Genomic DNA, 17,176 nt, shown 5'->3' on the forward strand with positions numbered 1-17,176 from the left:
TATTCCCTCGGGAGGGTTCCTCCGGGGTTTTCACACAGCTGAATAAACGTCAAACAGAAAACTGATTAAACAGAAGAGTTTACGTCAGTGTCCGGTTATATTTTAGACAGCAAGGAGCAGACGGCAGAGTTTCACTCCACCGAGGGAGCTCGTGACGTACTACCCGGCTTTCTTTAGACTGCGAAGGCCGGTCCTCAGGTGGAAGCAGCCTCTGAATTTGGACACCCCCGCTGTTTCCGGGCCGGCCAATAATAACGGTGACATTTAACGTATTTTATCCGATAAATAAACCCTGTAAAATATATTTATCCGCCCAAACAGCCCTTTTGAATGTCTCCCTAATTCTGAGGTCTCAAGGTTGGCAAGTATGGCCACAACACCTCACTTTTTTTGCCACATTTATTGCAAACCACGGCTCAGCTGTTTGTGGAGGTAAAATACATCCGCACAATTACGCTCAGCCATTGTCGTGAGTGCGCACGCCAAGGGGCTGCGAGACATTTATACAGCCGTATTTCGCACATGACTATGAAAGGCGGAAGAGGAAGTAGTTCCTTTGAATGTAGGCAATCCGAATGTTATAGTTTCTTTCCACTGTGTTCCTGTTAATGATAAACTACAAATTTACTCTAAATTACTAAAATATCGATATTTTAATGTGAGAATCGATTCTAGAACATAAATGATTGGTATCGGAGGAATCGATATTTCAGGATCGATCCGCACATCACTACCAGCCACCCAGACAGCTGCTGGAACAATTGGTTTGCACAACCAAACAATTTCTGCACAAACTGTCAGAAACCGTCTCAGGGACGCTCAACTGCATGCCCGTCGTCCTCATCGGGGTCTTGACCTGACTCCAGCTCGTCGCCGTAACAGACTTGTGTGGGCAAATGCTCACATTCGATGGCGTCTGGCACGTTGGAGAGGTGTGCGCTTCACGGATGAATCATGGTTCATATTGTTCAGGGCAGATGGCAGCTGAGAATGTCCCAGTTCTTGCATGGCCAGCATACTCACCGGACATGTCACCCATTGAGCATGTTCGGGATGTGCTTGACCGGCGTATACGACAGCGTGTACCAGTTCCCACGAATATCCAACAACCTCGCACAGCCATTGAAGTGGAGTGGACCAACATTCCACAGGCCACAATAGACAATCTGATAGACTCCATGCGACGATGTGTTGCACTGCATGAGGCAAATGGTGGTCACACCAGATACTGACCGGTTCTGGGTCCCCAGACCCCCAATAGCGCAAAAAACTGCACATTCCAGGGTGGCCTTTTGTTGTGGGCAGTCTGAGGTACACCTGTGCACTACTCATGATGTCAGATCAGCATCCTGATGTGGCACACCTGTGAGGTGGGATGGATTATCTCAATATGGCAGATGTGCCCACTACCACACATTTGGACTGATTTGTGACCACTGTTTGGGAGGGATGGTTATATTGTGTATCTGGAATGAATTTTCGGTCTCTACGTCCATCCCATGGGGAATGGGAGCAGTAACAAAGGTGTTGCGTTTATATTTTTGTTGAGTGTAGTTATAGTATATTCATAACATGCCTTCATACCGTGTACATTGTAACATTCCTATAATAGATCCATACTCTGCAATATATCCATATTACTGCTAAAGCACTTCTGGATGGATGCAAACTGCATTTTGTTGCCTTGTTCTTGTGACATGTGCAATGACAATAAAGTTGAATTCTATTCTATGCACGAAAACAAAGCTGAAATCCTGAAACTACTGAAGTGGAGATCCACCAACAGCTGGTTACACACCTGCTGATGGAAACTATGAACAGAACTAGGGCTGTGCGATATGACCAAAATCTCATATCCCGATACAAGACATTTATCGTCCTGGCAACGATATAAATCACAAAAATTTAACATTTTCTGTAAATTCTGTGAATCTCTGGCAGCTCGACTTGCGTGAAGTTGTTTCCAGCTGGGCGTCGTGCAGCTGGAGTCGAGTGTTTTGACCGATGCATGAAACGATACATTTTTAGACGCAAGTTGTAACGGCCGCCGTTTTCTTTCAAAGTTTGAGTCTAAGGTTTATTTTTTAGCACCTGACGGCTCTTTTTTGCTTCTCCTCCGTAAACTCTCTGCACACTCTTCAAAATAAACTGAATTACATGCAAAAGTCTCAACAGCGTCTTGAGCTTTATGGTGAAAGGTTTACGTGGAAAACAAACACGTGGACGGCGGAGCCACGCGATGGTTTTACCGTCACTATTGCTAACGACAACACGTACAAACAGGCGCTTGTCTGTCCGTAGTGTGGTTATATTAAATATAAGAGAAAGAGAGAACTTTAAGAAATTAATAAAGTCACTACAGTGACATCAGAACATGAAAAAATATTGCTGTAAACAGTTTATTTTGCGACACCACGAAACAAACGACAGACGTTTTTATATCGTCATGCGATACATATCGTTATATCGAACAGCCCTAAACAGAACCTGTGACAAGCAGCTGGAAGTCCACTGGGAACAAGTCCAGCATACAGCAGACATTCAGACCAAGTTCTCCCTGCATTTGTATGGGACCATTCCTCCTGAATCTGAGGGCTGACCAACACGTGGACTCACCTTTCTGCCACAGATTTTCTTAAAGAGCCAGAGTAACTGGGACATATAACCTCAGATCTGGGATACAAACAAACTCTTTCATCGACCTTCAACTGAGGATATGTGGTCCTCCTGTGGACGGTGGGCCCACCGGAGAGGGGACCCAGGTAGCTTCTTTGGCTGGGCCCCAGGGGCTAAGAGCCAGCCATCAGACTCTGAAGCCCGGCTTCAGGGTAGGACCCCGTTAATCCTTTGTCACCCCCCATTAACCCTACTGTATGCCAGTGCATGATAACTCATACGTACCTGTCCGGGTGAGTCACGCCTTCCACATTTAGAAGAGGGGCTGAAGGAGAATAGTGGGGGCTCGTCAGGAAAGAACTGAGAGAAGGTCTGTTTAGACAGCTGGTACTTTGCCATGGAGGAGGGCTGAAACACAGCGAGAGACGACAGCAAGGTTGTGATTAGGGTGCTGCAGCTGCACCAGATGCTGACTTTAGCAGTAATATTCTCACCTTTAGTGTGACGATCCCACTCTGAGGCTCGCAGTGCTGCTTGAAGAGCAGCTTCAGTCTCTCTCTGGACAGAGCGCTTTTCTTGCGACTTAATACAAAATAAATCAATTAGTTTAACAATGAGAAACCACTTTCCCATCAGTGCCTGAGCGCAGTCATTCCCACTCCAACTCAGCCCACATCAGTTTTATTAATGTGTCATGCTTCACCTTTACAACATGTATAGTCAAGATATGGAACAAAACACTTGATAATTCCAGCACTGAACAGTGAACAGACAAGGAAGTCCTCTCACACCACATCTTTAAGTGCCAATAATATCACATCGATTTAGGATTAAGAGTCTGACACAGAGCTTGTAAGTTCTCCCTGCTCTGAAATTTGTGTTTCACAGAGTATTATGCACCACGACGTTTACCCCGTTGAACGCAGCAGATTGTTATTTTATTGCATTATGAGAATACTTTCCATGGTTGTACCTGGGAGCTTCTCACCTGATCTGATTGGCTTTGACAGTGAATGGCTCGCTGTGTTTGTTCTTCATCATCCTCACTGTGTATTTGAACACTGATGGACTCAAAGACTTCTTCCTGCTAACACACACACACACTTTAGATCACACTTCAATAACTTGAGATCGTAACATTGGCATGACCTTTCACCTACTGACCCATTGACTTGTACTGTGGAACTCTGGAAGGCGCTGTGCTCGTCATCACTATCACTGATGACAATCGTGTCATCGTCAGCCATCTTGCCGTGGCCGTTAACATCTGGTGCTCGACTAACACTGGAATCAGGCAGGTGTACCTGCAGGATCTCACACACATATCTGAAAAGCAAAAGCAGAAAATGACCTCACTCCACCTGGTTTCACCTTTGCTCTTTAACACAGAAAGATGGAGGCTAACAATCTGTAAGTACACAAACATGGATATATTTCAAATGTGTACCTGGCTCCGTTACATCCACTGACGTCCACCACCTCCCCAGGAAAGAACCGGTCTTTGACAAAAGTGTAGACATCCTCACAGAGCTCTGTCAGCCTGCAGCACTGGCTCAAAGCAGCAAGGTGGAGCAGAGGCACCACCAAAGACTGAGGGAAGCTCTCCAGACTCTGCCTTGCCCGCCGCTCACTCTCCACTGCCTCAAGATAAGTGAGTCCCGCTCGCCCCGTCAGAGCACAGCTCCACACCAAGCTGTTACACAGAATGGTCCTCTCAAAGAACTCACTGAGGAAGAGGAGGGTCACAATCAGATATTAAGGCGCACACAGCCTCTTTATATTCAAGTCCAGTTTCTAGAAGCTCCAAGAATGTTTACAAACACACATCAAGTACCTCTCATCTCGTTCACTGTCCTGTATGACATTCAGAACTTATCCAAAGACCAGAACCCTGCAGACAGTTCTCTATAAGGCAGGATTGACAAATATGACCCCCATCATATGCTGGTCGAAATTATTTTAAAGTTTTTCCCCACACAGTTATTTTATTTATTTGGCTGTCAACTGCTGTTCAGTCAGTTACTGATCCCAGTACCAACTCCACCAATGGACTCCAGCAGGTGATGGCTGTCCTCGTTTTGTTCTGTAGGCTTGGTAGGTTCACTGCAAAGGAGTGGATCAGTTCTTCACCTGATTCAGGTCTTGGTTAGAGTGGCATTTCAAGTCACACCAAATCTACAGTTCAAAACAAGGAGTAACACCATCAGCTGCAGACCAAGACAGTCCAGTGCAGAGCAATCAGGAGCAACATCCAGGACCACTGAAACAACCTGAGCCCTGTACTACAAAGCGAGTTCAACATGCACAGGTCCAGTTCTTTGGATTCACTTCACTAACACGTGCCATCAGAATACGCAGCTACATGAAGGCGGTGATCAACTGACTAAGCTATCCCAGGGTTTCTCTGCTCGTTCATGTGAAAGGGGTGGAAGGAAACATCTAACCAGTCACTTTTATGGATAAGTACACTGGCAGGAGAAGGACTGACTTTACAGAGAATGATAAAACTATATTATGAGAAAAACAAGGGATGAACCACATAATATGGACTGAAACAACACAGCTGCTGCAGAAGAGTGAGAGTGATGTGAGAGTATGAAGGGAGGAAGTATTTAATAGAATCCGTTTGTCTGCCTGTTTTATAGCAGTGTAGCCTCCACAGTTTGAGATAGTTTAAAATTTCGGGTAAAAACCAAAAACAGTTCAAGCTGATTTCATGTTGGTGAAGATTGGATCCATATGAAGGTCAAAGTCACACCAAGTGTGAAAGCATGCAGAGTTCTGTGAAACCACAGAGAGACAAAGAATGGAGACTGAGTCTAACAGCTCAGGATCCAACGCACACCAGCTCGTCTAACATGGTGGAGGCATCATTATAGGATGGCTGTGTACTGCTGCCAGTGGAACTGGGCCATTAGTGTTTGCTGATGGGGAGCAGATGAACTCTAAAGCGTAATGCTCTCTGCTCAGAGTCATCTAAATGCTGCAAAACAGACCGGACTGCATCTGCAGTGCAAATGATAATGACACCAGATATACATGAGGACAGCATTACTAGACTCAAAGTGTTAATGAGCTGTTAACAGATTATTAAACAGATTTTAACACAGCTCTGCCAAACATTCAGTTCAGCACTTTGTTGAAGCAAGTGAGTAATGTTCACTTTGTCCTTCTGCAGGCAGTTCTTCACCAGGAGGGAAGGGGATTGTTGTATCGTCATCATTTTGGAAGACGAAGCGTCGACACAGACCTGCTTTGGCTGTCTTTCAAAGTCTTCTCCCATCATTCTCTCTTCTTGATCCCTCCCACCTTAAGAAGATTTCCAGCTCTGATCTCTCCACAGTATGATACTCCCACCACCGTGTTTCACTGTGGAGGCTGGGTTCTGTGGGTTGTATGCATCTCTCTTCAGTCAACAAACATAAACAGGCCTTCTCCAAAAAGCTCTAGTTTCACATCATCTGCCGAAAGGAAGCACTTCCAGTAACACGATCTTTCTGGAACCTCAACCTGAAATCTTTATATTATGTTGGAATCTGAAGATCCCCATTTTAATTTGACTTTGAAAGCACTGAGCATTACATTAATTGCTAAACATTTCTACATTTTTCAGAGTACTAATAAGATTGACCCTGGTGGTTTTCTGAAATAATTTGTATGCAAACCCCCCCCCCCCAAAAAAAGCTTTCTATAGAAAACCAGCATGTTTAGAAGTTCTATGTTATGGCCAAGTCAGTCATCTGATCTCAGCCTAACAGACTTCTCCATTATTAAATACAAAACTGAATGCAGTAAAGGTCTAGCACACCGATGCAAAGGAGGAAACTGGTTGTAGACTTCAGGCAGACACTGAATATTACATGAATTTACTTATGTAGAGCCAAAACACAACAGTCGCCTCAAGACACTTTAGATTTTAAGTTAAAGACTCCACAACAACTGCAAGTGTGCACTTCAACATGATATCGATTGATTTACAAAAGGCTGTGGTGGTGTGCAGAAAGAAAGAAATACATAAAAAGTGTCTTTGCCCCAAACATTAGGGAACCATATGTTTCCAAAGTGCTACACCTCAGGAAGTACTGAAGCATCTTCGAAGCCCAGAAAGCTCCAGGGTTAACAGTAAAGTTATCTGGATAATTCAACCTTCTGCTTTGTAGAACAGGCTTGTACAGTACGGACTAACTGTTATGAAGCAGGCAAACATCCAAAGTAAGACTGAGGGTGGTATCCCTTACTAAAGCCAAAGCAATGTTGTCTCAGACAAATGAAAAATATATATTAAAATCCAGAATTGCAAAATGTAGCAGGAGAGACTGGCCAAGTAAGTTTCTTTAGTAAACTCTGTTTCTTTCTAGTTTGTAAATCTAGCACATTTTAATAATCTACTTAGTTCCTCCTACACCGGGCAGCGCATCGCTACTTGATCTACTTGATTAAAACTAATCAAATGATCTGATTAGCTCCCAGAAAGGGAGAACAGTTCCCAACAAACTAAACCTGATCTAAAACTGAGTGAACATTTGTACAGAGAGCGTAATAAACACAAGTGATACAGGTTACGGGTGTGCCATCAGTCGCATACGTGGACAGATATATTTGCTCCTTCTTTAGTGTAATTTTACATTCTTTGTATGTTCTTGTTTTACTTGAACTTAATTTTCCCGATCGTCTCTCTAGGCTACAACACCCCCCCCGCACATTTGGAAGCCCAAGCTTGCCTTTATCAATTATGCAACATCTGTTAACTGCCTTGTAGTCACTTTTGGTTTTCAGTGCGAAGACGTCCACAGAATGTGAACCTCTTTTTGAACCATACTTGGCTTTTTAACTTTTAACTAGAGGCAGTTAAAATATTAGGAACTGTTCAACACGTAGGAACCAGGGATACAAATATGCAGGCGCTAATCTTAGAAAACAAACCAGCAGATCCATCTATCATAATAATTATATGCACAAGTAATTTTCAGTTTCGTCAATGTCATAACAAAGGCTCCTCTAAGACCTGTACGGTATGCCAATATGAATAATGCTCAGAAATACAAGTGTGCATGTAAATGTAGTCAGTGAGTACACCATGTTAACTTCATCAAATGAAGAATTAGTACAATCTGCACATATTTCAACTCTCTGCCAAAACAAGTAAGCATGTCTCTATATAAAAACAGAGAAACAAAGTGAAAAGTTTGTCTTACTTGAATATAAATTTGAGGTGTGCCACCTTTTGTTTTACACCGTTTTTATTGCTAAAGCTGTCAGAAAAAACAGAAGTTGTGACGTATCGCGTCATGTTTGCCACTATGTTACAGTGGAGCAGATGTATAAAGTTACACATAATGTTTGAGTACACTCACCCAACATGTACCACTATATACTGAAGCTGTCAGCTGAAGACGTCCACGGTCCATTTGGCCCGAGTTTCTTCAGACTGACGTCGAGTTTAGCGGAACTTTAACTTCAGTTTGGAGTAAAAACAGAGAACTTCTTTGATTTTTTCCGCTCGGGAAAATGACCGAGTGAGTTTGCAAACTTCATGTGTGCTCTTAAAAAGCACTCTTAGTGCGCTGGACCTCAGCAGGTGGGTGCAACAGACCTACACTATGAACGGATACCGAGCCTCACCACATCAAGCTAACTGCTAAAACTAGCTGAGCTAACCGCCGGCTCACTGACAGCTTCAGTGTTAGCTTACCCAGCTAACCCACTTTAGCTTCAGTTGGCTAACTGACTTGGATAACATTACACCTGCCAAATCCCACCTTCAAACCCGACTACCTGCTTTAACCTACGTTTTAATGGCGCGGGAGAAGGGGGGCATGCATCCCCCCGCCCGAGCCCATAAAAGTTTTTTGTTTTGTTTTTTCAGGACAAAAGTTGTTTTTTGTTCATCTTGTTTGGAAGTTTGCTAAGCACCAACTGTCAATGAGACATCGTTCAAACTTCAGTTCAAGTGACTCTTTAAAGGACCCTCCAGGTGAGACAAGTGGCTGTAAGGTACTTACTCGTAGGTCCTGAAGATTTCGTGCGTGATTTTACAGAGAAACACCTCCTCGTCTGGTCGTAGGTCCGCCGGGGGTTTCTGTCGGATGAAAGGTTTTCTGTGGAGAAGCGGCATCTTTCAGCTCCGCTTCCACCGGCCGCACTTAGAAAATAAGAAGGAAACTGGATATATCAATATCCGAAGATCAGACGTAAACTCTGACCAAACACTTCAAAGTAAAGTAAACCCGGAACCCGGACTGTGAACGCGGCGGGGATTAACCGAGTGGTAGGAGACAAGAGGAGGTGAGCGGGTCTTTTGTTAGACGCGCTGATAATCTGACCACATGGAAGTGTACTCCTCACCGTGTAAATCGACACACTCAACTCTTAGAGAGTAAAATAAAAATCACAAAGCCCACATCCACTCGCTCCTAGTGGAGAACAGCTTAAAAACACGCTTCTGGTGGTCTTTACCGAGTTGTGTAACAAAGAAGCGATAATACGCCGTCCAATCTGAGGAAGAAGTCCGGGCTGAAAAGCCGCTCACTGGCGGCTTGTTGACCAAGTTTTCGTGTACTTCACGGACCCACAAAGAGCTGGGAAATATTACGGTTTCGCTTAATCTGCATTCTTCACCAAAATAAAAGTACTAACACCACCATTTAAAATTAGTCTGTTACAAATATAAATACTGCATCTGAAATGTTATTAAAGTAGTACGTAAGCATGTAAGTGTTATTATGAAATCAGGAAAATCAGAAGAAAGAACAAATGATGGACACTGAATGAATTATTTCCAAATAGTTCCAAACCGCTCTCCCTGACCCATCACACCGTCTCTACTCCACAGTTGTGATTCAGCAGAGCTCCTTCTCCCCCAGACTGATTCTGCTTGGTTCTTTATAAGAACCTTTATAAGACGTCCTCACAGAGCTCTGTCAGCCTGCAGCATTGGTGCAAAGCAGCAAGGTGGAGCAGAGGCACCACCAAAGACTGAGGGAAGCTCTCCGGACTCTGCCTTGCCCGCCGCTCACTCTCCGCTGCCTCCACATAAGTGAGGATATTGGATAGATATTGAATCTGTAAATTCAATATCTCTATAAAGCTGTATAATAACTATGCATTCAGATGATCCCAAAAGTATTCTTGTACTATACCTTCATGCAGCTGTATTTCTTAGATTTATAGTGTACATGTAATTTAGTGCACTTTGCATCATTTACACAATGCTAGTCTTACTTTTACTGCTTTTAACTAACTTCATTTTTACATTTCTTTGTTTTTTATCATTCCTATAAATCTCATCGTATAAGGTTCTTACCAGGAGCATGTGGCACTTTTATTTTAACTGTGTTATTTATTTGTTGTTCATTGTAGACTTTACTATTTTTACTCTTTATCACGCTGCTGTAACAGCAGTGGGCTCAATAAAGTATCTGTCTGTCTAGTTTTTGGTCCACCGATTCTATTGCTGTTACTGGTTCAAAGGGGGCAACAACTTATTATTATTTTTACCTACGTTTTTCTCATTTGTTATTATTTGCTGTATAGAAAAGTATTAATTACAAAGAACCCAGTGACACAGACACAAAATGTGTTTTTTTTCTCAAACAAATGACTTTTATCCAAGCCTTTACATTTACAGTTGTTACAGTTTAACAAAGAAAAACATACTTAAAATGGGTTAAAAGAAAATAAATTTAAAATAGCACATTGTTAAGATGTCCTTGACAGTGTCTCACCATATTTTCGATGTATATAAATCACCGTGGCTGCATAGTAACATAAGTGTTGGGAGATAAACACAGTGCATAGAAACATAGAAAACGTATAAAAATGGCAGCCTGTGCGGCTGAGCGGCTGAAATTCTACCAAGAATATTTACTTCAGAATTATAGCAATGAACTATGATTAAAGCAATAAAGCAAATACTCATAAAAACAAAAACTGTAACTAAACTAAACTCCAGAGCATGATCAGAACATGCAACAGCAAGTAAGAGAAAACCGCTTACTAAACCATTAAAAGACTTTGTTACTGAATTGCTTTGCTTCACCCAAACGCACCATCCAGAGTCTTGGTGGGAGGGTTTTCCTGTCTTCCTCAAAGGCTGTTGGTCCGCTGACCTGCCATGTTGTAACTGCCAACCAACCAGGCTTTATGAACCCCCCCACCCCCTTTCCGCAGCTACACAGGGAGGCTCGCGTCATCATGGTTAATTCCTCGCATTAGTTCCCGGAAGTCGGCAAAATGCGCTAGCCGCGCCCATATCGGCGCATAAGTTAGACATGCACGTGTAAAAGGTTAGATGTTTTTGAAGAATGACACTGTATGTTATCCGCACACTTAGATCATATGAATTTGTGAATGAAAACATAGTAGTGGATTATCCACAGAAAATTAGTAGTGTTTTAAACAGAAGACAGGTTAGAAACATATTATTAACCAGGAATACCAACAATATTAAATCAGAAATAAGGGCTTCAAAACTTAGTTTTACTGGGCTGACCAAGCGAAATACTAGCTAAGTAAGACATTATGTAGCTGTCTGATCTGTTGTACACTGGTATGTATGACCTAGTATGATAAAAATGATAACTGCACAACAATCAGGGGGAAAACTGTATTTTTGTGACATGCAGCTATAAATAAAGATTAGAAGAGCAAATGTAGGAAGTTTTGTTAACAGTGCTTTTGTGGTCCTGATGATTACTAGCATCTATTTTCTCTTACAGTTTTAAACAACTGTACTACACTAATCTGACAATATACTATTACAATATTAGTATATATTGATTACACAGTTTCAGAGTAACTGATGACACTTGTCAAATATCATCAACCACGCCTCACGTCCTGATGCACTTACCTATACCAAGCTTGTACAGGTGTGGGCAGCACTTTCTGTCTTTTCTCTCTTCTAACTCTGTCAGCACAAGAACCACAGGAGGATTCAGGCTGGAAATTGCACTGAGACAGCACCCTGAAACTCATCTCCCTGAATGCTTCTGCTGCTGCCCATTTCCCTGTTTTTGTTGGTGTTGTTCGCTTTCTTGCGTGTGTGTCATGGCCTTTCTGCTCGCTGGGTGCATGGTCCTTTACACTATATATGAATTAATTCAATTCAAAATTTAGTTTATTTGAATTCATATCAGTTTTGTTTTATTTATATAGTGCCAAATCACAAAAACAATCAGGATTCAACTTTACTGTTATTTCACATGTATAAATACAGGGTAAGAAATACAGTTTGCATCTAAGCAGTAAGTGCAATAGGAGCAGATTATATACAGATAAGTTAAGTAGAGACCAAATATACAGATGAACTGCAGACAAATGTACAGATGTAATGTTGTATATGTATATACAGATGATCTCTATAGCATACAGATGTTCTATATTGCTGTTCAGAGCTCTACAGCAGTGGAAGCACAGAGCTCTGACAGACTATAATAGTGAACAGTGTGAGCACTATAACAGAGACTATGTTATGTCAGTGTCCTAAACTATAGCAGTAACCAATGTGAGCATATGGTGAATGTTGAGAATGAATGACAGTCCTGATCATGGTCACTGGGAGGGATGGGGGGAGGAGGAGTGTAGAAGGGTTAAGTGAGTGTGGATGGAAAGGTTCAGCAGAGTTCAGTACGGTGACAGCTGTGGGGAAGAAGCTGTTCCTAAACCTGCTGGTTTTACTGGTTTCTTATTGGTTTCACTCTAAGCAGCATATCAAAGACATTATATTCTGCAAATAAATTGTATGCATGTCAAATGTTTGTGCATGTGCGAGGTATTTCCCATCTTTGTTGTGAACACTCTTGGGGTCGTTAGTCAAAACAAGTAATATATTACACATATTACACAGAAGACTTTTCTTAAAATTACTTGATAAAATAGCTGAAACACACTGTCTCGCAATTACCTACCTCATTTTACCTTTCGTCATTTAAAAATAAAATACAAGTAATATCCATATCTTTTCTTTCTCCGGCACACAAACTGAAATCCACTGATTGTAGCACAAGTGCAAATGAACCAGTCGATCAAGAGGGATCGATATGCATGCAGACTAACAATTCAACTAAAGGTTGAACTACTGGGTACTACTCAAATCCCATTTGTACCTCAAGGCGCTTTATATTGTAAGGTAAAGACCCTACAATAATACAGAGAAAACCTTAACAATCATATGACCACCTATGAGGATGCGTTTTGGAAACAGTGGGAAGAAAAAGCTCCCATTTAACAGGAAGAAACCTCTGGCAGAACCAGGCTCTGGGTGGGGAGGCCATTGCTTCGACTGGTTTGGGGTGTGTGGACAGGACAGAGACATACAGTGAAAGAGAGCCAGAGATGAATAAAAACGAATGATCAAATCCAGAGGTGTCATCGGACCTCCCACAGACACGGATGGAGGAGGGGCCAAAGGGCTGGAGTCCAGGTGAGACGGAGGTTGCTTTGGAGATGAGGAACTGGTGTTGGCTCTCTGCGGTGCAGTACCACTTCCTGTTTCGGTTACAACACACAGTGGTGTTTTCATATAGTTTATCTGTGTACTCAATTGAATACAAAACTTAACGTCTTATTTCATAGTCTAATCTTCACTGTATCTTTAGGTATAGGCTAGTCTACAAACAACAAACCCAGTGGAAGAATATAGAGGGGTGGAGAGATGTACAGGAAACCAGTGCTTACTCACCAGTTTCAGATCCAGGAAACTCGACCGAGAAGCGGGAGAGGGTGAGGGACTCAACTGAGAGCTACAACACCTGAAGACTTGCTTCAGGGCTGTCCAGAGCCTCCCAGCACCATTGTAGAGGTGTGGGAGGTTACTCTGACCTGCTGTCCTGTTCTATGTAGCTGCGTCATCTTCCCCCACAGGAGCAGCGACATCGTGGGTTCCACCATGTGGATCGAATTTGATGAAACCTCCAATTTATATCATGAATCTAGGATGTATCAGGCCAAGGTGTTGTTGCCGCTGCTGTGCCCTCTGACTCCTTTCTGTTCTCCGCAGCATTCGTAATCTGTTTAGTATGGCTGCTGGCACAAGGGGTAGAGTGGGTCGTTTACCAATCAGAAAGTTGGTGGTTCACTTTGAGATTACCAGTTTCTCTCTATATCTTGGGTGCAAATCTCGTATCAGAAAAGTCATTCTGCTCTACTTGATGCATGCTCAATCATCCATGTAAGCAAATCCCCGAAAGTTGATTGTGTTCATCTGTTCAAAACGCTACGTCCAGATGAACAGAATCAACTTTTGGGGATTCTGCTCTACTCTTACTGCAATTGTCAGATCAGTGACACATGTCCCCACAACACTAGCCTTTCTTACACAGCTAATTTTTCTACACGTGCTTCAGTGCTAAAGAAACTTTGGTTCTGTTGATGACATTTCATCTGTCACTTTCCTGAATACTGTCCAGCACTGAATTAGCTTTTACTTCAGACTCAAATATGTACAAAAGAGCAATAATAAGTGAAGCTTAACTAAGTGAGAGTAATACTGTATGCCAGTTGCATACACTGCAGTAATGTGTGCATCCATCAACCACTTTATTAGGTACACTTACACCGCATTTTGCCTTCAGAGCTGCTGTAGTTTGTCTTTGCAGAATTTCAGCTTGTTGCTGGAATCATTCCTTAGAGATTTTGTTCCATATTAACACAACAGCATCACAGGAGAGGAGAGAACATTAGACCACTGTTACAGCACGATCAGCGGGGCCTATCGCGCGGTGCCCCGCGCTTCACTCGGACTTTCTGACCACGTCATGATCCACCTAATCCCCGCGTACAGACAGAGGCTGAAGCTCTCCAAACCTGTCGTGAGGACCAAAAAACTGTGGAGCAACGAGGCTGTGGAGGAGCTTCGCACGTGTTTGGAGTCTACAGACTGGGACACAATGAAGGCTGCTTCTAACAGCTTGGACGAGTTTACGGACACTGTCACCTCCTATATCCACTTCTGTGAGGACAGCATTGTGCCATCACGCACCAGGGTGAGTTATAACAATGACAAACCCTGGTTTACTCCTAAACTCAAAAAACTGTGGCTGGAAAAGAGTATGGCGTTCAGAAGCGGAGACAGGGACTGCTACAGAGAGGCCAAGTACAGGTTCACTAAAGAAGTGGACATTGCTAAACATCAGCACTCTGAGAAGATGCAGCAGCAGATCTCAGAGAATGACTCGGCCTCTGTGTGGAAAGGTTTTAGGAATATCACCAACTACAAGCCTAAAACCCCCCACTCCACTGATGACTTGCTCTTGGCCAACACCCTTAACGACTTCTACTGCCGTTTTGACGAGCCATCAGGCAGCCTTCACACCTCCAACGACCCCAACAATAGAGACACTTTGGACACTCATTCCCCCACCTCTCCCCCCTCCATAGAGCCATCACCACCTTCAAACACTTCACCTACAACACCCCCCTCCTCACCCCACACAAAAGAGGATTTCACACCACCTCCTCCCACCACAACTCTTCATATTCATGAAGCAGATGTGAGGAAGCAGTTTAAGAGTCTGAATGCTCGGAAAGCTCCCGGCCCAGACGGTGTGTCTCCTGCCACCCTCAGACACTGTGCAAACGAGCTGGCCCCAGTGTTTTCTGGCATTTTCAACTCCTCACTGCAGGCATGTCATGTGCCTGCCTGCTTCAAGTCCTCCACCATAATCCCTGTCCCCAAGAAACCTAGGATCACTGGACTAAATGACTACAGACCCGTGGCTCTGACATCTGTGGTCATGAAGTCTTTTGAGTGCCTAGTTCTCTCCCATCTCAAGACCCTCACGGCCCCCCTCCTGGACCCCCTGCAGTTTGCATATAGAGCCAACAGGTCTGTAGATGACGCCATCAACATGGCCCTACACTTCATCCTGCAGCATCTGGACTCCCCAGGAACCTACGCCAGGATCCTGTTTGTGGACTTCAGCTCTGCCTTCAACACCATCCTTCCAGACCATCTCCGAGGCAAGCTTTCCCAGATGAATGTGCCCCCCACTCTCTGCCCCCCTCTCACGGACAATAACCATATCCAACTTCTTAATAGCAATGAACTGGTCTGCATTGGTGCATCATATCTTTATTCTCTTCCCCCTCCTGCCCCCCCCCCTCTTTCTTAAATAGATAACTATCATATCTGATATCATATCTCACAGTACAATAATATTGAATGGGTTGCATTGTTGTATTTTGTCATGTTTCTCAGGTCTTTGTCTGAATTTCTACGAACATTATTGCTAAGGATTGTCTTATTGCATTGGAGTCACACTGGGTTAAATATGTACACTTGGGTTTTAAGGGGTATTTATTATTTTCTTCTTTTTTTTGGGTTGTATGGAAGCCCCAAACGCAATTTCATTGTTCTTGACAATGACAATAAATAAATAAATACTAAAATACTAAATACTGATCCCATCTGCCGGTGGATCACTGACTTCCTGACGGACAGGAAGCAGCACGTGAGGCTGGGAAAGAATGTCTCGGACTCCCGGACCATCAGCACCGGCTCCCCTCAGGGCTGTGTTCTTTCTCCTCTGCTCTTCTCCCTGTACACCAACTGCTGCACCTCCACCCACCAGTCTGTCAAGCTAATCAAGTTCGCAGATGACACCACCGTTATTGGACTCATCTCTGACGGGGACGAGTCTGCCTACAGGAGGGAGGTTGAACGTCTGGTGTCCTGGTGCAGCCACAACAACCTGGTGCTGAATGCCCAGAAGACAGTGGAGATTATTGTGGACTTCAGGAAGCACACAGCCCCACTCCCCCCCACCATCCTGACTGACACCCCCATCACCTCTGTGGACTCATTCCGCTTCCTGGGTACCACCATCACCCAGGACCTGAAGTGGGAGCCCACCATCACCTCCGTCATTAAGAAAGCCCAGCAGAGGATGTACTTCCTGAGGCAGCTGAAGAAATTCAACCTGCCAACACGGACGATGATGCAATTCTACACCACAATCATCGAGTCCATCCTCACCTCCTCCATCACCGTGTGGTACGCTGGAGCCACTATCAGGGACAAACAGAGACTGCAGCGTGTTGTGCACTCTGCTGAGAAGGTGATTGGCTGCAGACTCCCATCTCTGCAGGACCTGTACACCTCCAGGACACTGGGGCGTGCAGCCCGGATCTCAGCTGACCCTTCTCACCCTGGACACAGTCTGTTTGACCTGCTCCCCTCAGGCAGGAGGCTCCGGTCCATTCGCACCAGAACCTCTCGCCATAAGAACAGTTTCTTCCCCTCTGCTGTTGGACACATGAACAATAACCGTATGACTGTTCCCTCCACTAACACATGACCCTACGCTGTGTTCACTGCATCATTCCATGTTTGGCACTGATCACCACCTGCACTCATGTATATATCATGTATATATCTATCTATCTACTTAGTACTTTTAATTCTTATTCTCATTCTTATTTTCATGTCTATTTAAGCTTAATTTATGACAGTATGTTTGCACTGAAGCATCGCAGCGATTTCCTAATGTTGTAAACCTGCTCAACATTTGGCAATAAAACCCTTTCTGATTCTGATTCACTGTTTGTCAGATTTGTTGTC

At 43.6% G+C, this 17,176-nt stretch overlaps 1 protein-coding gene across 1 annotated transcript in view; it reads right to left on the reverse strand.

Annotated features, from left to right (window-relative positions):
* baz1a (bromodomain adjacent to zinc finger domain, 1A) overlaps positions 1-9,152 on the reverse strand; it is a 43,038-nt gene extending 33,886 nt beyond the window's left edge. Inside the window, exons 1-6 of the mRNA XM_085342523.1 lie at positions 8,619-9,152; positions 4,064-4,342; positions 3,781-3,942; positions 3,605-3,703; positions 3,111-3,198; positions 2,902-3,024 (exon numbers count right to left, since the gene is read on the reverse strand). Coding sequence (XP_085198649.1) covers positions 2,902-3,024; positions 3,111-3,198; positions 3,605-3,703; positions 3,781-3,942; positions 4,064-4,342; positions 8,619-8,731 — 864 coding nt within the window. The 5' untranslated portion in view covers positions 8,732-9,152. The remainder of the gene's footprint in view (positions 1-2,901; positions 3,025-3,110; positions 3,199-3,604; positions 3,704-3,780; positions 3,943-4,063; positions 4,343-8,618) is intronic.
* Between the last annotated feature and the right edge of the window lie 8,024 nt (positions 9,153-17,176).

The sequence above is a fragment of the Diplotaxodon limnothrissa genome, linkage group LG19 (assembly GCF_057381915.1).
Source record: "Diplotaxodon limnothrissa isolate DT_005_m linkage group LG19, D_limnothrissa_male_GT1.1, whole genome shotgun sequence".
Lineage (NCBI taxonomy): Eukaryota > Metazoa > Chordata > Actinopteri > Cichliformes > Cichlidae > Diplotaxodon > Diplotaxodon limnothrissa.